The following is a 21,033-nucleotide window of genomic DNA, read 5'->3' on the forward strand; positions in this document are numbered from 1 at the left end:
GACAATAACGAATTCAGGTTATCTCATTCTGCCCCATTCTTCTAATCTAATTCGGCAAATCATATTGAGTAGTGTAAACTAATAAAAATTCATCTTTCACAACTTAAGAAAAATTTCAACACATAACATCGAACTAATTTACCTTTGTACAGTGCACAACTACTTTATAATCAATTCGCACAGGTGGGAAATTCACATTCAGGGCATGTTTGCTTTTGCGTCACGTCTAATGTGAAGTGGATCAAATCAAAGCTAAGAATATTTACTTCTCCTACAATTTGATGTTTCTAACATGAATTTAGTGAAAAATGTGAATCGTCATGTCTAATAAGACGTACATTTTGATGTTTTTAATGTGAGTTTAGTGAAAAAAGTGAATCGTCATGTGTAATATTAGGTAGATCCAATTAAAGCTAAGAATATTTACTTCTCTGACATTTTGATGTTTTTAACACGAATTTAGTGAAGAATGTAAAACGTAGATTCAGATCTATACAAACAGTCAAACTCCATAAAACACTGTCACATACCCTTTATAAAACACTAATGTGATGTGACATGAAAGGAGATCAGTCAGGTGAGGGGATGCAGGGATGGATATTGAGAAGAATGTTTTAGTGAAAAGGATTTTTATTTTTTGGAATTCTTTATATTTTTAAATAGTCAAGTAACATTCAACATTTCTCTCTTCCTATTTTATTTTTTTTAACATATTACATTATCAATCATATTAATCACTTATTTTTCTTCTCTTCTTATATCTCTCAAGGTGTCTACAACAAGGCTTCTCTAAGAATCTTCATCCTAGTGAAAAAGAGGGGAAGATATTTTGGAAATATCGTAATGTTAAAAAGAGAGACAATAAGTGGTGCGAAGAGTAACAAAGGTTGGTGCAAATAACATCATCACCCTTGAATGGCTTGACCGAACGGTCCTGACCCCGTAGGTTTTCTGAAGTCTGATTGTAAGCAAAGGGAGGGGAATGCGTGAGAGAGAACTTGTAGTGTGTGATTTGGTTACTGATTTTTTCTGTATCAGAGATTATGAAAGTTAAACGCACGAAAGCTAGGAATGGTTGATTTTTAAATTAATTGGACTTTTGCTATTTCTTACGAAAGAAACGATTACGAAAAAGAATAAGTAGAGACTTTAACTTATCACAGACCCAGTACCAAAAATGGTGGGGTCCAAATTAAAACTTATATGTATCCCCTACAAACTCTTCAACTAACATTCGTTCCAGTGTTTTTATTTAAAAATAAAATAAAATAATAATTTTTTCCTTTATTTTTTTAATTCACTTTTATAGTTTTTTTTTATATATTTAGATTGGTTTAGTTTTTTTTAAACAATAATACTTTTTAATTTTAAGATATAATTTTAAATCAATTTTGACTGATTTGAAAGGTAAAAATAATTTGAAACTATAGTTTTTAAATATGAATTTAAAAAATAAAATAAAAGATCAAAAGTATAATTTAGTTTAAAAATAAAAATCATTTATTAACAAATAAGATTTTTCACGGGAGAATAGTATGCACATGTGTGAGAGAGAAGGCACTCACATGTGTAAAAGAATCGAAGAATGAATTTTTTATTACTTTAGACTTCAAAAAGTTAATGAATAAGTAACAACTGATCAAGGGAAAAGGAGTTATTGGCCATAAACATTTTCTGTTTTCTGGGCCAGTTCAGCAAATAGCTAAACTAATCATAGCCCGTAACCAGTCCAGCAGCAAAATTGGCAGACTTTCAGCATTCCTGGAATCAGCCAGCAAATTTTAGCAATCCTATCAACAATTTGCCATGGAAATGTTAAATGTATATTTTCTGAAACTTTCTGTTGATCGATCATTCTTTCTAAGTTGAATAATATCTACAGTGGTCAATCCAAGAGTGCAGTACCTATATCATCATACTCACTGCCATAAAACTTTAAAGTATCCATAAAGAGCCTTGATGTTATGATGTATTTAAGATTTCAATTTTTATGACACTCTTTCCTTAAAGCTTCCATGAGAATTTATGCCTTGGATTGGAGGGTTGATGGATTCTGTGGAAAACAATAGTCTGATCTACTAAAGAATCTTATGTAGTCCAAACATCACCAGTAGTCCCCACATGAGCACAAACCACCTTTAAAGTGGTGAAATCGGTTTGAGTCTCTAACAACAATATATCTCTGTTCAATGAGTGATACTAACTTAATAAAGCTGTGGCAATCTCCACAAACTCTAAGATTTTTCACAACCTGGATGGGAATTTCAGGAAGTGTAGCAATTAAGCCGAAGGCAATGGCAAGCCTTTCACTATGATGAGAAAGAATAGTTTCTTTTTGTTCATCTTCAATATCATGAAACACATAATTTGTATCAGGCTGATAACCTGCATCCCTCAACCGAATATTTAACTCTGAAAGTTTTGCGTAAATATGGTCTGACAAAGGATGTGACAAATCGCCTGCCAAGAATGAGTACGTCTTGTTTTTCACCTCAATCCAACTGTAGCCCGGTTCTTTTTTCACTTTTCTCTTGTCCATTAGTTTTCTCACATCGACTTTCTCTTGCCAGTTTCCAGCTGCAGCATACATATTGGATAACAGGACATATGCAGCCGAGTCTTGTGGCTCAAGTGAAATAATTTTTTCAGCTGCAAGTTTACCAAGCTCTATATCGCGGTGTACTCGAGAAGCTGCCAAGACACTGCGCCACACAGTTGCAGCAGGGGGAAATGGCATCCCATTTATGATATCCATGGCTTTCCCCAGCATCCCTGCGCGGCTATATAAATCAATCATACATGAGAAGTGCTCCATTGTTGGATTAATGTGATGATCATTGATCATTACATCAAAGTAGTTTTGACCTTTTTCCACTAGGCCAGCATGAGTGCAGGCAGAAATGACACCAATGAATGTAATACCATCCACTTCCATGTTTTGTTTTTGCATTTCTTCAAATATCTCTAATGCTCTCTTTGCCTGGCCATGCTGTGCATATCCGGAGATCATTGAGTTCCAAGAAACCAAGTCCCTCTCCTTCTGCCTTTTGAAAACTTCATGTGCACTATCAATGTTGCCTCTCTTTGCATACATGGTAACAAGAGAACTACTTACACACAGAGCATTATTCAATCTCAGTTTAATTGCATAGGCATGAAATTGTTTTCCCTGCTCTACTGACGCCGTAGGAGCAGTACAGGCATTGATGATGCTGCTAAAGGTAAATTCATTTGGTTTAATCCCCTCCCTTGTTAATCGGTGGAAGATTTTAGCAGCTTCTTCTGTTTCTCCTGCTTGCGCATATCCTGCAAGCATTGCAGACCAGGCTATTACGTCCTTGGCTTCAATTAGATCAAAAACTTTAACAGCATCATTAACATTTCCTAGCTTAACATAAGCATCTAAAAGTGCAGTTCCCACTGAAGACGACTTATCATAATTAGTTTTGATAACTTCTGCATGTATTTCAGAAATGAAAACAGCATGTTGCACTGTAAGGATGGAAGAATAAGTGAAATGGTTTGGTTTGACACCTTCCCTCCTCATTTGGGAAAACAAATTCACAGCCTGATCAGTGCCACCATTCTGTAAGTACCCACTGATCATAGCAGTCCATGAAACCACACCTTGTCCCCCATGCATCAAGGAGAATAGACTAAAGGCATCATCCATTTCCTTACACTTAGTCAATGCTACCATGAGTGCAGTTACAACACTTTGGTGAGTGGAAAACCCACTTTTCAGAGTCTTACTGTGCAGCACTCTTACCAACCCCAATTCTTTAAGGCTGGTGCATGACTTGATAACAGATGCAAATGTCGCATGTGTAGGCTTAGCCCCTGCATGTTGCATGCTCTTAAACGTTTCAAAAGCTTGCAAATCTTGTCCATTTATCACATGTCCGGCAATCATACTATTCCAAGAAACTGAATCCTTGTTCTCCATGTTATCAAAGATAGCTCTAGCATCTTTTAACATCCCCGACTTTGAAAGCATACTAATTAAAGAGTTGCACACGAGTCTTTCTGCCTCAAAACCTAGCTTTACAACCAACGCATGGATTTGCATTGCAACCGTGACTGAATTGGCCAAAGCTGAAATTACAGTAGAAACAGTATAATAGTTAGGCTTGCATCCCCCAACTTGCATCCGACAGAACAATTCCCACATCTGATCATTAAACCCATTCAACGAATAACCCGCGAGCAAGGAATTCCAAGAAACCACATCTCTGTCACTCATTTCATCAAAAACTCTCCTCCCATTTCCAATATTCTCCGTTTTCATGTACATATCAACAAGAGAGGTCCCTACACTAACATGGTGCACAAGTCCACACTTGACACACTGGCAATGCACTTGTTCACCCACTGTCCCATCAAAGCAACCAGCACAGACATTCAAAACAGAAGACATGGTTAACTCATCAGGGGATAAACCGGAACGGTGAAGGGACAAAAATAGGTGGAGGGCTTCTTGGGTTTGGCCATTGCGAGAATAACCGAATAACAACTGGTTATATTGTCTGAGGTCTCTAAGGGGAGTTTGGTCGAACAGTTGTTGTGCAATGCGAGGGTCAGTGACCCGTGGAAGGGTCCATGGATTGAGGGCAACAGCATGGGAATTCGGAAGAGGGTTAGTGTGAGAGTGAAATTGGTAGCGTGCAAGTCTGAGAATTGGGTTGGTTGAAGCGTTGGTGAGTGCCCTTAAAGACACATTTAGAGTCATGCTCTTTGGAAAATTGTTACTCTAGAAAAGGTGTGTTTTTTTAGAAGGGTGATGTTTGATTTAAATAGTTTAGCAGCATACGATACTAATACGATGACAATGGCTATGTTTTCTGTTGGTGGCGAATGTCCGCGGAATAACTGAAGCGAACCAGACAGTGACATGTGAAGTGGAAGAAATAACACGATGAAGCGCACGTGTGACGCGTCATCATGTTCACGAGTTTAAATTCTGTGATTCATGAGCGAGATATTTATTTAAAACTCTACCAACTTTAGTTTCATAATAAAAATATCAAGTCTGTTTATTTATTTATTTTTTTCTCTAAAAACACTTTTTTAACAAAATAAATAATTTTTATTTATTTTATGTGTTTATTTAAACTTTTTTAAATAAATAATTTTCTTTTTCTAATAATCAATTTCTATCTACCTTTTAAATAGTTTTATTTTTATTTTTTATTTTTATGAATACTTATTTAGAAAATTTTACTTTTAAATTTAAACAAACTGATTCATTATCTTAATTTTTTTTACTGCAAATTATCTTAACTTTTAAAGTTAGTGTAAAAAATAATTAAGAGTGTTATTTTTTACTATTTTATATTAATTTTTTAAGTTAAAAGATTAAATAAATGATACCTTTGTAATTCAAAATAAAATAAAATAAAATCCCAAGTTAATTCATTAATTAATCTCTTAAATTTTATGTTACATTAAATGATTCAATCAAATAAGAAGAAATGATATAATTCTTTTAAAAGTTGTAATTTTTAAACTTCTTCCACGTATTACATAAACACTACAAAAAATATTACATAAACAACAAATATCATTATAAATATAAAATATATGTGTATAAAATTATTTGATATATAATTATATACAATTTTAATATTTATTTTGAATAAAATTTAATAATATATTATATTTTACTATAACTTATATTATATTTTTAATAATATACAAATATAAATTATATTTATAATATAGATAAAAATATTTTTTAATAATAAATATTATATCATTATAAAATGAATTTCTTTTTTGTTTAGTGTTCTTTTAAAAGTGGAATATCAAAATGAAATATTTATACTTTATAGGTTCTCTCTTTTCTACGAATTGAAATTCAATTGTGTATTTATAAGAAATCAAGTTGGTGTGTACAAAATATGAATGAAAAGTGCGAAAAAGTTCCCTTTGACCCTATTTAATCTATTTATATAATTCTCGATTAGATTACTTTGTGCCTATGGAATATCTTCTTAGACAATTTTTTTCTTCTTTTTATCGGAATCATTGCCGTTACTGGATTTTTATTTTTATTTTTTTATGATGATTCATTCATTCACAATAATATTGAGGTTCATTATAAAACCAGAGGATTCTCAATACATGTCTTTGAGACTATTTTGTTTCGATCATTACTGTGTATATATGTTAAATATTTATTATATATAATTAAAATTTACAATAAACTATTTATATAAATATATTTAATATATATAAATTATATTATCTTTTAATTCTTATTAATATTTTTTTAATAAATAAATTTTATTTCGTATTAATAATAAATAATTTATATTTATGATGTAAGATTATTTTTAATTATTGATAATTTATTTTAAAAATTAAATTAAATTTATAAAATTAGATCTAAATTATCCAAAGATGGATCTAAACTCTCTTATTTAAAATTGTGAATCTGCATAATTTTATTAATTATTTTTATTTATATTTGTATATATAAATTAAAAAATATTATGTATGATCAAATTATATATTTTTATCTAACAGGTAATTATATTATAAAATGATTATTTAAATTAAAACTTACTATTATATAAATTATATTTTAAATTTTTGGTAGTAAATAAAAAGTATATAGAATGTCATAATTTATTTTTTATTATTGTTTAACTGTTAAAGAATAACCTTTATTGGCAACTTATATAAAAAACAAACACATGTTTCGCCATAAAATTATTTTTTAAAAACTAAAATTGAGAACAATTATTTTTTCTAAATAATACATCATTTTATTTAATTTATTTTAAATAACTATTCAATTATTTTCAAAATAAAATTATACGAATTTTTATATTGAGATATGAAATTCACTTGTAATTAATTATCATGACTTGTTTTATCCAACTTTTATATCAAACAACCCAATAAGTATATCCTCAAATACATGTTTGTGGAGATGATTTCAAGAAACCCTAAAAATTAGTCTCACAGACTCACAGCTAGGCATAGCTAGTTCATAGAAGAACAAAAAATTATAATTACGGTAATTAAAGAAAAGGACTTTTATACCCAGCCAAAATGGTCCCTTTTTTTTAAAATAAAAAAATTGTCAACTTGGTTATTATATATATAAAAAAATCTTTTTAATAAATGCTTTTGATGAAGATATGTCCTGGCAGATTTTGAGCTTTTAGTGGCAGTGCCAATAAGATTAAATTTAATAACCTGATTATGAATCACTTGACTTTTTTGGCCTTATCAAAATTATGTTAAAGCCTAATAATACATTGTTGTCTTCTTTCTCTTTGTTTTGTGAGTTTACAATATTGGAGGTGTTCAGCATAATATTTTATCCTATCAATCTAATGTTAGATTAATTTCCACAAATTTAAATTTTAAAAATTAAACTTAATGTTTTTTAATCGTTTTAACTCGGCCTAACATTTTGTATTTTTTAAAAAACATCTTTTAGGAATTAAAAATTAATCATAAGAATTTTTAATTTAATCAACAATATTTTTACGTCACATTATAATATATTTATATTGAGATTAATTTAATTTATTCTTATCTCATGTATTGTCAAATTTTAACAGCATCACACACTTACATATATTTTGAAAAACATTGTGTTTATGTTCATTTGTTTCAGCTGAAAATTTTGTTGTATACTCTCTTGCTACTTACCAGTTACCAGTTACCAGTTAGCATCTGCACAATTTGGAGGCCACACTCAAAAAGTAAGTTTCAATTCAAATCCACCATAGTCATCTTTTTTCAATCTCTTATTGTTTTTTCCTTTTAACCTTAAAAAAAATTATTTTTTTTTTCTACTCATTGGATTTTAGCTAGATTTGACCGTTAACGAGGAAGTTAACCCCTCGATCTTCTTCACCAACATCATCACCATTTAGGGTTTTTGCTCATTTACCCCCAAAGCTTGCCTTGCCCTTTCAGCTTTTATTTTATTTTTATATTTTTAAAAACACAATAAATAAAAAAATCTTTCTCTTTTTCATGGTTGTTCATCAATTTAGGTTTTTCCCCCTTTCAATAAATTGTTAAACTCTTATGGGTACATGTTATTATTTATTTTTTACTGATTCGTTTCACAGTGCTTTGGAGGTTTCAGAAGCAGCAATTTGCGTAGCAACCTCGTAGGTTTTGAGCATAGTTGGTGAAGTTCTTAGCTCGTGCCACTTCCCCCAAATTCAACCCCCGTTTTTTATTTTGAATTTGCAACAAGCAGAGTGGAATAAAGACTTTTTTTTTTTGGGTGTAAAAGAAGTGATTTTATCTTTTGGGGAAGATGATAGCCGAGAAACCTAGTTGGGTTAGGCATGAGGGCATGCAAATTTTCTCCATTGATGTTCAACCCGGAGGGCTCAGGTTCGCTACTGGTGGTGGTGACCACAAGGTATGGAATTTTTCTGTGTTTTAGGCTTAAATATGTGGTTTATTTTGAATATGGTGCGTTTAGTTTTACTTTTATGGCATTCTAGGAAATGGCACCTCACTTTGATTTTAAGATTTTAAACTTAATCCGTCCTGTAATCCTTGAATATTGGATTTGATTGTCTTCCCACCTCCCCCTCTTTTGTTATAGCTCTTTGAATGGATATCATAGGAATATTGCTTTCCTTATATTTTCAATTAATTGAAGTTATTGTTCACAATTTCTTATGAAGAGTAGAAATTGATAATATTTTTCTTGATTCAATGTAGACTGCACTTCATGCTTACTTTCTGGTTTAACATTGGTTTGCTGGGCAGAGTATATTTTGTGTTTGATATTTATAAGAATAGCTTCCTAATGAGCTTATCACTTATTCTTGTAGACCCATAACTTAGCCAAGGAAACAAAGTTTCCTTGGTGCTTTTTGGTGAATTACTGTTCATAATAAAAAGTAAGAAATATTAAAGATCTGATGTTAATATGGTCCCTAGTGTGTCAGGTTCAGGTAAATGTATAAGAAATATAACTTGTGATGAAATTTCGTGATTCTCTTCCCCTACTTTGTTTTCATAACTATCCTGTGTACTGTAGTAATGATCTCCCAATGTGCCCAAGAAAACTAGCTGTATACCACTTTTGGCCTTTAGGTTAGGATTTGAGTGGGTCGTTTTTTTCAATTTTACTTTAATTAAATTAATTTTCATATATCACATTCTCAAATATGTATTATGCAGGTTCGCATATGGAATATGAAGTCTGTTAGTACTGACATAGAAAATGATGCCTCTTCTCAGAGGCTTCTTGCAACCCTGCGGGATCACTTTGGATCTGTTAACTGTGTCAGGTGGGCTAAACATGGAAGGTATGTTGCATCAGGTTCTGATGATCAGGCAATATTAATTCATGAGAGAAAGCCTGGTTCAGGAACCACTGAATTTGGCAGTGGAGAGCCCCCAGATATTGAAAACTGGAAAGTTGCAATGACTTTGAGAGGGCACACTGCAGATGTGGTAATGATATTGCTTTTATTTTTCAATCTCTTGTCTTTTTCAAAAATAATTTCAAGTTTTAGTCATTTATTTTCATGCTGCTTAACCATATGCTTTTACATATTCAATGATCATCATTAACTTGGGATCCTTTTCTCTGTGCTTAAAGTAGGTGGATCTTAATTGGTCTCCTGATGATTCTGCATTGGCTAGTGGGAGTTTGGACAATACTATCCATGTGTGGAATATGAGCAATGGCATTTGCACTGCTGTTCTAAGGGGCCACTCCAGCCTGGTTAAGGGGGTTGCCTGGGATCCTATTGGCTCTTTTATAGCGAGTCAATCTGATGATAAAACTGTAATTATTTGGCGAACCAGTGATTGGAGTCTTGCTCATAGGACAGATGGTCACTGGGCAAAATCAGTAAGTTTTATTTATTTATTTATTTTTAAATTTGATGGAATAACAAACTCTTTCCTAATTAACATGTTTTCCTTTCAGCTTGGATCAACCTTTTTCAGGCGGCTTGGATGGTCTCCATGTGGTCATTTTATCACTACTACTCATGGTTTCCAGAAGCCAAGGCATTCTGCCCCTGTGCTAGAGAGAGGGGAATGGTCTGCAACATTTGATTTTCTAGGACACAATGCTCCAATTATTGTGGTAAAGTTCAACCATTCTATGTTCAGAAGAAATTTGACTAATGCTCAGGAATCAAAGTCTGTACCTGTTGGGTGGACTAATGGTGCTTCCAAGACTGGAAGCAAAGAACCACAGCCTTACAATGTTATTGCCATTGGAAGTCAGGACCGAACAATAACAGTTTGGACTACTGCAAGTCCTCGTCCTCTATTTGTAGCCAAGCATTTTTTTACTCAAAGTGTTGTGGATTTGTCTTGGTATTTCTCTTCATCTCTAGTCATGATTGATTTGTCATATGAATATTATACATTCAATTAATATTTCAACTTTATCATTTCTGTGAGTGACTCCTCTTTAATATTATTTATTTTCCCTTTCCAAACAGGAGCCCTGATGGATATTCACTCTTTGCATGTTCCTTGGATGGATCTGTGGCTACATTTCATTTTGAGGTAAAAGAACTTGGTCAGAGATTAGGTGATGCTGAGCTAGATGAGTTGAAGAGAAGTCGTTATGGTGATGTGAAAGGTCGTAAAGCAAACTTAGCAGAAAGTCCAGCACAGTTACTGCTAGAAGCTGCTTCTGCCAAGCAAACACCTAGCAAAAAAGTGGTTTCTGATGTTCAACAAAAACCAACTATGGCAAAGGCTTATGCTGATGTGGGGGTTACTACAACAAAGAATGCTGAGCCTCAAAATGATGATGGTAAGAAAAGTGGAGGTCAAGTTGGTGACACAAACAAAGTCACAACCTCTGGCCGGATTTCTAGTCCTGTTAAGCAAAGAGAATATAGACGGCCCGATGGCCGTAAAAGAATTATTCCAGAAGCAGTTGGAGTGCCTGTTCAGCAGGAAAACATTTCTGGTGCAGTTCAGCAAGCACTTGATTTTCCGGTAGTGTCTTCTGATCACAGAAAGGATACTGACCGAGCTGTTTCCAATGATGATGGTGTAAGAGTAAGTACTTTGGGAGGAACACATGGCAGAAATACTGATTTAAAAGAGCGTTCTGGGGCTACTGCTAGGGCCACAATTTCTGACAGCCTAGTGATTGAGAAGGTTCCAGCTTCTGCTGGTGATGGAAGCATTAATGTTGAACAGTTGGGCAATTTGATGACTTCCTGTTCTTTAGCTGGTTGTAGTGGTACACTTTCTATTAGAGTATTTGACAAGAAAAGTGGAGCAGATTCTTCACCTATTCTTTTGGAAGCACGCCCAAGAGAACATGCTGTAAATGACATTGTAGGGCTGGGAAATACATCCATGATGAAGGAAACAGAAATTGTGTGCTCAAAGGGTCCTCAGACACTTTGGTCTGATAGGATATCAGGAAAAGTCACTGTTTTGGCTGGCAATGGAAATTTTTGGGCAGTTGGGTGTGAAGATGGATGTTTGCAGGTAAATTTCTTTTCTACATGTATATGCATGGTTTTTTTTTTCATTACTCATTTTCTGTTAACATTTCTTATATATTGTGGGTTATGATTGTATGTTGAGCTGTAGTAGTTGTAACACACATCCTTTATAATAAATTTTCTTGTTATTATTGAACTTCATTGTGTTTTCGTAAGACTTTTATCCTCATGTTTTAATATTATTAAAATTTATCTCTTCTATGCCTTTTGGGGTAGTATCTTGGTAGCATCTCTTGTCATGAATCAAGTCCGTTCAAGTTGTTAATGTGTGTGTTCCTTGCATACATGCCACTTGCATAAGCTTAAACATTGTAGTTGCATAACTAATAATGTTTTAGAAAAGTTGCTTACTCTTCAAATATTGCATAAATACAACACATTGATTGAAACTGTAAAGTGTGAACCAATTCATTGAAGAAGAGCTATCTATGTTAATACTATACTAGTATCTTGAGTTGTGTTCTGTTTCTTTATTCCCACTCTTTTGGTATTCAGATTTCAGAAAAATTATTAAGTTTCAATTAGGATAAGTGCTCAAGTACTGTGACAAATGACTAACTTGTATACAGTGTGAGATACATGGTTCAAAAATAAAAATTTAAGCTTGTAAAACTATGGGCATAATGTATTAGTTCAATGTGTGAGCAAGATATAGATCTCATGCTTTGGAAGTCTTTGTTTTTTGTCTTTTGCTTGCTTCCGAGAAGATTTACACAAAGTGTGGGAGACGAGCAATGCCTACCATGATGATGGGTTCTGCAGCAACGTTTGTAGACTGTGATGAATGCTGGACATTACTTCTGGTGACAAGAAAAGGATCCCTGTACTTGTGGGATTTATTCAACAGAACCTGTCTTCTTCAAGATTCATTGACTTCTCTTGTAGCTTCTTCAAGTCCTAACTCATCTGCTAAAGATGCAGGTACCATATATTATCTACATTTGTTTGATGTTGAAGGTGCATGGTTTTAACTAGCCTTTGCCTTGCAGTTTATCATTTTTTCATTGTATGAGGACAAATTGTCCTGGTTTTCCATTAGTTTTTGTCTTTTTTTCAGTAGTTCTATGTTGTCTTAAAAGTTACTGTTTCTTTTCAGGAACTATTAAAGTTATATCTGTGAAGCTATCAAAATCTGGTTCCCCTCTTGTTGTGTTGGCCACTCGCCATGCTTTCTTGTTTGACATGAATGTCAAATGTTGGCTGAGAGTTGCAGATGATTGCTTTCCTGCATCAAATTTTTCCAGCTCTTGGAGTTTGGGTTCAATTCAAAGTGGTGAGCTGGCAGCATTGCAGGTTGATCTTAGAAAATATTTGGCCCGGAAGCCAGGTTGGACTAGGTGTGTATAATTAGCATCTAATTTTGATATAGCCTTAGCCTGTAGTTGGTCTTGGTTCTCAATTAGAAACGCTGTTGGATACCATATGAATTTGAAATTGAATTAATGGTATATTGAAGGTGGGAGTGGGATAGATGACGCAGTTCATTAATATATACCACAATAACCAAGCTTATCTCATTCATTGCGGTGGTCTACATGGATCAATCAATATACTTGGGTTCTACAAAAACCGTCCTGTGAAACCATTTAGAACAATTTTTTAATAGTTTCACTAATATTAGATTTTCCTTTACCCCTTATTATTAATTAGATAATGTTCACTTGATGAACACTTTTTTTTTGTATTGAAGCGTCTTTTATTCATTTTCTCACATGACTTAATCACCTTAGTCGAATTTTTGTCTTCTAACTCCTAATCTACCCGAGGCTCACAGCTCTCCCTACCCCGACTCCTCCCTTTTATACACAGTCCTGCTCCCATCTGTCATATTCTACCCAATCTGCTACCGGCAGTTTTTCATTAACTAACTATTCTGATTTAGGGGTCAAGCAGACATTTAGAAAGAATGTCAATGCATAAATAAAACTGAAAAACCTACGATTATTTCATGTTTATCTATACTCATGTCTAGTAGGATGGAGTGTGCTTGTTATGTAGGATTCTGATCTTATGTTTCAAAGCTTTCCCCCCTCCCTCATTATGTTAGAATTGATGTTTTCATAGAGTACTTTCTAAACATGACTACCTTGATACAGAGTTACTGATGATGGTGTACAGACACGTGCTCATTTGGAAACTCAATTGGCTTCTTCCCTGGCTTTGGGATCACCCAATGAATATCGCCAATGCCTATTGTCATACGCACGCTTTCTTGCAAGGTGTTATTCTTTTCTCTTTTTCTTTGAGATGATATTCTTCAAATACAAGTTTAACACATTATTGACCTTGCATAAATCATGTATGCTTCTATAGAGTTTGTTTTCTATAGAAGCTTAGTTTACATATTGTTTCTTACTCCCCAGCCACTAACCCTCTTGCTCACTTGCTGTCTGTCTCCCAACTGTTTGTTTACACTTTAAAACTCAATTCTTCTGCTAAAAATATTTTGATGGTACTCTTACTAAGTTATTTTGATTTGCTTGATAACTTCACTTGAGATGAATGGAATGCAACTTCTTTAATTGTCTTAAAGAAATTTTTTTATTAGGAAGATGCCATATATGTTTTTGCAGAGAATGTAGTCTTAAATCTTAATTTTAATACTTTGTGGATTATATATGCATATTTTGTTGTCTTTGTGATTTTGGACAACCGTAGACTAAAGGATTATAAAACTTTTGCAGAGAAGCAGATGAATCTCGTTTACGTGAAGTCTGTGAGAGTTTCCTTGGACCTCCAACAGGGATGGTTGAGGAAACATCTTCAGATTCAAAGAACATAGCATGGGATCCTTTTGTGCTTGTCAGTTTTTCTCTATCTACATATCTAATTACTTCATGCATGGTTTTCTTGGACCCAGATGGTACATTACTATTTATTAAAACTGAATCAAGCTAGGAATGGTAAAATGGCACAGAAGCACACTTAAAAAAATGCTGTATAGAAATAGACGATTACTGAAATTTAGGGTCAGGATTTTAAGCTTTTGAAAAAAAATTGATTTTAAGGTTGTGCAAAAAAATGGAATTATTTTTTTAGAGGATTTTATGCTAAGCAAGAGCTATTTTTGGTTTGGTTACAATTATGAAAGCCACTTAGTTAAATTTTTTTTTGGTTACCATGGTAAGCTACTTTGTTATCTTAGAAAGCAGTTATAATTTAAGCTTTATTTTTTCAGAAGCTACTCAAAGCATCCTCTTAAAATAATCAGAAATGTGATTTCTTTTATATATTGATTCTTTTTCAAAATAAAATGTGATTTTTAATGAAAAGGCTGAAAAAAAATAGCTCTTACCCTCTTATTATGATTGGAGAGCTAAACAGAGGAAAAGTGCACGAGATTTGTAGGCCAATTACACTGATTTATTTATCTTATAAAACGTCAAACCCTAACTAGGGGCTGGAACTTATTGACCAACTCAACTTCTATGCTTTTCAAACCAAATGATCACTTTATCTTCTCAGTTTCTCAAATTTTCCAACTGAATCTTTACAGGGGATGAGGAAACACAAGCTCCTTAGGGAAGACATTCTTCCATCCATGGCATCAAACAGAAAAGTCCAGAGATTGCTTAACGAATTCATGGATCTTTTATCTGAATACGAGATCGTTGACATGAATCAAGAGAAAATAAACCCCGCGGCACCAAATTCATCTTCCCCAGCAACCAATCTAATCGAGAGCAGTTCACTAGTAACAGATCACGAGGACACTGCTCCACCAAAATTGGATCACAACACCCAACTGGGAAAAGAAACAAATATTCCACCAGCACTCACAAATGAAGCTAGTGCAGATACCCCCATGACTGATCAAGATAACCAGGATGCACAAGTTAAGGGAAGTGCCTAACATGTGTATCTTACTATAGGAGGCAGTATTCAAAGGATGTTTAATTGGGCATGGATGAAGCCAATTTCACGTTTTGCTTTTATGATGCGTGTATACCCCCAATAGGAAACAATGCTGATTACTCTCCTTTAAAGTTGGTCTCACTAACACACACTTGAAAGGTATCACTATCACAAGTTGTACTATGTTACATTTGTAGCTTCTCCCTTCAACTTGGAGTTTGCTTCTTGTAAAATGTCAAGTAAAGGAAATTAGTGTTTCTTGCTTCTTGGTATCAATGGTATGTGTTGCGATTTAAACAGCTATATAAGCCCGTTAGGATGAGTAAACGAAACGAGCCCTACAGCGTGAGACTTTTCCTTGATTTGGGCCCGTGTTACAAACCTACCTCTGCTCACCTATTATGGGTCTCCGAGTATGCTTGGATATTGTTTCTTAAGAATGTTTTTGAATTAAAATAATTTTGTCTTTGTTTGATTTAAAAATTTAATGATAATGATATAAAAAACTTGATCTTGTTTATTTTTGGGTTAAGTATCACTCAAATTTTAACTTTAAGCGTAAAATCCCATTCATACACAATCTAGAATTGTTGTCATACAATATTTACAGATGCAACTTGTTTTCGGTCATGCAAACACCCTTTTGGACTTCTAAACGTGATTTTCTCATTTTACACATCTGAGAAAAAGGTGAATTTCACTCCCCTTTCTTGAGATTTAATTCAATTGTACTTGCATTTTTCTTTTATGTTTCAAAAGTTACACTTTTCTTTATTATGATTCAATTATGAATACCGCACTTCCCTTTTGAACTTTGAAGGTAGTGATTGAAATTAAACTAACATTGAAGGAAGGTGGCTATAACTGGTAAAAAAAAAAAAAGTGCTATGTGAAGTTACACAAACAGTTCAATTATGACTTAGCTTTTACATTGGGTCAATAATTTAATACTATAAATTACTGCAATTAAAACTCAACTTCAACTAAAGTTAATTTTGAAAGATCAAAATTATTCAAAATCAAGTTTGCAATTACTCACTCGTGTACCTAAAACTGAGGTTTAGGATATGTAAAGTATAATATATGTTACCAGTATTTTATATTTGCTTAACTAATTTGACAAAAACAAAAGAAAATATATTTAAAAAAACATTTCTAATATAACTTAAATTAGGGTAACTTAAAATGTTTAGTGACTCACTAGTGGTATGTTTTCTGCCTACAGATAGTGCAAGTCCTATAAAATGAGGTCCATTTATAATACAAACTTTTTTCGGCTTAATTTGCATAGGAAGTTTGATCCACGGGTTAATAGGCTAATTTGCAAACCATCGTATTTTCTAACAAAAATAATTTTTTAATAGCTTATTTTTATTGAATTTTTAATATTTAGTTAAGAGTTAATCACCTATACACTATTAGTGTAAAGTTTTTTTACACTGACAATTAATTATATCTCTTAATTGTGCCATGTCACTGTTAAAAGTAAATGCGTTTACAGTGACATGACACAATTAAGAGATATAATTGGTTACCAGTGTAAAAAAACTTTACACTAATAGTATATAGGTGATTAACTTAAAATTAAATGTGTTTAATTTACCGTTTGTAATATGTTAAATAAACATTCATTCATTTCAATACACAAAATATAAAACAAATTTTTTGTTTCATTAGAGCGATAGTTCGTTATATTGAATTCAATTTTTTTACAAACACACCCTAAGTAGCAAGTTACGCTTCCTATAATGGTAATTAGCTATTTATGCTTTTTTCATGTCATCAAGCCATTTTTAAATAAAAAAAAAATTCTTTGTTTACCTACGCCATGAAGATCAGGTTACCTTCAATTTCTTATCGTTTGTTATCAAGAGCTATAGCTTAACATAGTCATATCATTTATCTTCTTTCAATTTCAAAAATAAAGAAAACGGAATTTCATAAAGGAAATAAAAAAGAAAAAAATCAGAAAAAAAAGAGTGGAAAAAAGTATAAAATTTTGTAAAAAGAAAAGGAAAAAAAAAAGTCAATTCATCAATTACTCCACAATAATTACTTTTACTTTTCTTCTCAAATTATATCGTATCAAAGATGAACAATAAGTAAATGATGAAAACTTTGTGACCAATTGAAGTATAAATCATCATTTTATAATGAAAGTTATTATTATTTAATAGGCTTTGTCATTTACAAGTGATGTTATTTGATTCAAATAACATAATCACTTTTGACGAAGGAAACTTGTAATCTGAATACTTGTTTAAGAGAAAGAAAATGAGTGGAGGGACTTGGTAGCTAATGGTTGTGATCCTTTTCCTTTCTCATATATATATATATATATATATATATATATATATATTTATATTCCTTTGTTTTTGTTATACACCTTTAACTTTGTCGCTTCCCAACGAGAAGATATTCAAACTTTGCACCAATGTGAAACATAAGACATTTATGATTGAACTTCGTTGTTTTTTTTTATAAGCAAAAAACAATAATAAATAAAAAAAGTACAAAAGGTACTCCAATCTATATACAAAATTAAGATAACTGTTGAATATATATTAATAATTCATTTAACTAATTTATGTATACTAGTTATCTTTCATTCAAACCTACTGTCAATCATTTACATGACCTATATTTGGTACCTCTATAATCTCTTCGATATTTACTAAATCATCGTTAAAGACAATGTCCTGTGTCTCTATACTAGTTGTCCCTTCATTGTTCTGTTACGGATCATTGTCCAAATCCAGCTTGCTCATGTACTGTGTCTCTTGCACGTTGTTCCTTTAAGGAGACACAGTTCGGACGCTAGGGGCTGAGTTTTTTGGTAAACAACAAATAAACCGGGCTTGTTGACTACTTGCACAGGCATTTATTCTTCCCATATACTATCTTTATTTTATACATCACATTAGTTTAAACTTTTCAATTCTTGTTGATTTGAACATAAATCTAACAAGCACATGGAAGACGAAACCTCATTGATTAGCATGTTCAAAATCTAGTACCCGGCAAGCATGTTACTAATTAAAATATTTAATTTTTAAAAGTATTTATAATTTAGGTGGTAGTGGGATGGTACTACAAATGGTGTTGGTAAATGAGTTAGTTTAATAGGTCAGAAGTGAGGGGCATCCATAAGAGAGCGATCATAAAAGTGAAAGAGATAAGGAATGGGTTGAAAAGATGGTTAGTCTTATGGGGCTTGGTGGACCACACACGCTAACATGAAAGCAGGGATGGCTATATAATGGGCTACTTTGCCAATGCCATCTTTTCAAACATTTCCATACTTTGGAAGAGGAGAGGAAACCAACAACTCACTTTCGTAAATTACTTTTTTAATATATACTTTTTTATTTTTTTATATAAAAGGCTGAAGGAAGTATTTCACAATTTGCTTAGCATTCAAATACTTTATATATATATATATATATATATATATATATATATATTTTGTAATGGGAGAAACTTATTTTATTTTACTTTTTATTTTCTTCCCTTCTAAAAGTATTTATAAAAACAATTATTCAAACAAAGTCTAAATATAAGAATAAATGATGTATATGTTGACTCATATTTAGAGTTGACTGGATCGATTCTTTGACTTAAAATAATTGAGGTGAGACCTTCATAAAATTAATAGGAAAATCGGGGGCTTATAGAGAAGAAAAATAACAATGTTGGAACTCTATCCACCAAGGAAAGCACCCTTAACTACCACGATACTAAAATAACTAACTAAAAAAATGTTATGTAAATATTAATACTGATTTTTTAGGCCAAATAAAAGTAAGAGCTTGGTGGGGAATATGTTGGGCCTGGTTAGTGTATTTTTTTTTTACATGTAAGTCACGAATAATAAATAAATAATTTAAATAGATATCTAAATATAATGAGTATGAATATTTTTTTATTTGTTTATAAATGTGACAAAATAAATATGATAATATTTATAATCACTTATACTTACTAAGTAATATTACTTAAATATATATATATATATATATATATATATATATATATATATAAATTAGTAAATAACTCTAAATTACCTAATCTATTACACATCTTTTATGTTATTTTAATTGTGTAAATTGAGACTTTCATTTAAACTTGTGATATTAATATATTTTAAGTAATTGCTTATCTTATGTTTTTATTTTATTTTATTTATTTTTAATACTTCAATAAAATTAACGTTAAATGTAAGTTCAAAAATTAGCACCAATTTTTTCTATAATATTATATAGAATTAACATCAAGTACAAAATTAAAATATTTTAATAACTTTTTTAATTTTCTAAAAAAGTACACAAATATCTATAGATATCCATTGATATTAATAAAATTCGTGAATACCTACTTAACAAATACTCATGTAAGTATGAAGTGAATTTTTATTCAACGGGACATGGATGGATAATAGGCTCTCTGCTCTCACGATAACTCATTATTATCCCAAAGTCTGTCTCTTATATTAGACCACAAATTATCATACATGTCGTAAAATTTATTGATTCTTATAATCATCATTATCTTAAAAATTAAATTAATAATAATCTTGTATTGATTAAAGGTACAAAAACTTTTACATTCATAATAAATGTCAGTTGAACTTTAAAAACAAGAGAATATGTATTAAATTGGAGATAAACTAAATATAATTTAATCAATCAAAACTAATATAACAATTTAAGTAAATAAATTGATTTTGAAATGTATATCTTCTTTCACAAGTCAACAAAATTGTCAGAAATAATTGTGAGCACGTACTTTATCACATAATATCTGCATTCATAGTTTTTTTGGTCATATTGAACACTACAAATTGAATATAAACAATGGGGATGTATTTTAAATTGTAATTGAATATTAGTTTGACAATTAACTTACAAAGTAGTAATTTTCTTGTGAAATGAATAAAAAAAATCATAAAAAACTGTTGAGGAACAATAACAATTGGTTGCCAATGCCCCTTGTATTTTGTGACAATATTAATAATAAATTACTCTTAATTACATATAATATTAAATTTGTACTTACTCATGCAACTAGTGTTAAGTAGACCTCTTTATCTCCATATCAAAACCAGTTTAATCAAATATTTTTGCACCTCACTTGCTTTATTGCCAACACTTTAAATGACGACAAGACCAATGAATCCATAAGAAAACATTTACGATTGGGATAAAAAAAAGCGAAATCAAAAATGAAAATGAGGCATACCTTAAATTGTGAAGAAAACAATGCCAAGGAAGTGCTCTCACTAGAAAGAGGAAGTCATAAGAGAAAATGCTATTGTCAAAAGGTGCTAATTAAGATGTTAGCGAGAAGTTTTGTGTCATTGCTAGAAGGAACAAAGGAAGATGAGATAAATGAAATGATAATAAAAACAAAACATTATCACACAATTTAGTGATTTCTATTAAAAAGTTTTTTTTATGTCGATTTTTTATTTAACTACAAAGAAAAAATATTCTATATCAAGTAATTAGTTAACACTTGATATAAAAAGTCCTTTCTATGTTAATTATATGAATAACCGACATAAAAAAATTGCATAATATTATCATCATGCCACTTTTTCACTTATTGTGTTGAGTAAATGACACTTAACATGAAATCTTTTCATTATATCATTGTTTTGCATTAATATTTATTCAATTTTATAGAGATTATTTAA

General features: G+C 31.6%; 2 protein-coding genes across 5 annotated transcripts; one reads left to right on the forward strand and one right to left on the reverse strand.

The window, feature by feature from the left end:
- Positions 1–1,570: 1,570 nt before the first annotated feature.
- On the reverse strand, positions 1,571–4,977 carry LOC109817323 (Tetratricopeptide repeat (TPR)-like superfamily protein). Its single transcript, XM_020382545.3, has one exon. It carries the CDS (start codon positions 4,727–4,729, stop codon positions 2,105–2,107), a length of 2,625 nt encoding a protein of 874 aa, XP_020238134.1. The 5' UTR covers positions 4,730–4,977; the 3' UTR covers positions 1,571–2,104.
- A 2,587-nt stretch (positions 4,978–7,564) lies between these two features.
- Positions 7,565–15,614, forward strand: HIRA (histone chaperone HIRA-like protein). 4 transcript variants are annotated; one of them, XM_020382540.3, is made up of 11 exons: positions 7,566–7,721; positions 8,097–8,398; positions 9,172–9,447; positions 9,599–9,850; positions 9,929–10,326; positions 10,455–11,466; positions 12,191–12,404; positions 12,580–12,820; positions 13,580–13,702; positions 14,168–14,285; positions 14,980–15,614. In XM_020382540.3, exons 2-11 carry the CDS (start codon positions 8,291–8,293, stop codon positions 15,334–15,336), a joined length of 3,099 nt encoding a protein of 1,032 aa, XP_020238129.2. In that variant the 5' UTR covers positions 7,566–7,721; positions 8,097–8,290; the 3' UTR covers positions 15,337–15,614. The 4 variants fall into 4 exon arrangements, with proteins under 4 accessions (XP_082921279.1, XP_020238129.2, XP_082921278.1 ...); XM_083065153.1 differs by lacking the exon at positions 14,168–14,285 and having other exon boundaries at positions 7,565–7,721; positions 14,980–15,139; XM_083065152.1 differs by lacking the exon at positions 7,566–7,721 and having other exon boundaries at positions 7,765–8,398.
- The last annotated feature ends 5,419 nt before the right edge of the window (positions 15,615–21,033 follow it).

The sequence above is a fragment of the Cajanus cajan genome, chromosome 10 (genome assembly GCF_000230855.2).
Source record: "Cajanus cajan strain Asha chromosome 10, NIPB_CcT2T_4, whole genome shotgun sequence".
Taxonomy (NCBI): Eukaryota; Viridiplantae; Streptophyta; class Magnoliopsida; order Fabales; family Fabaceae; genus Cajanus; species Cajanus cajan.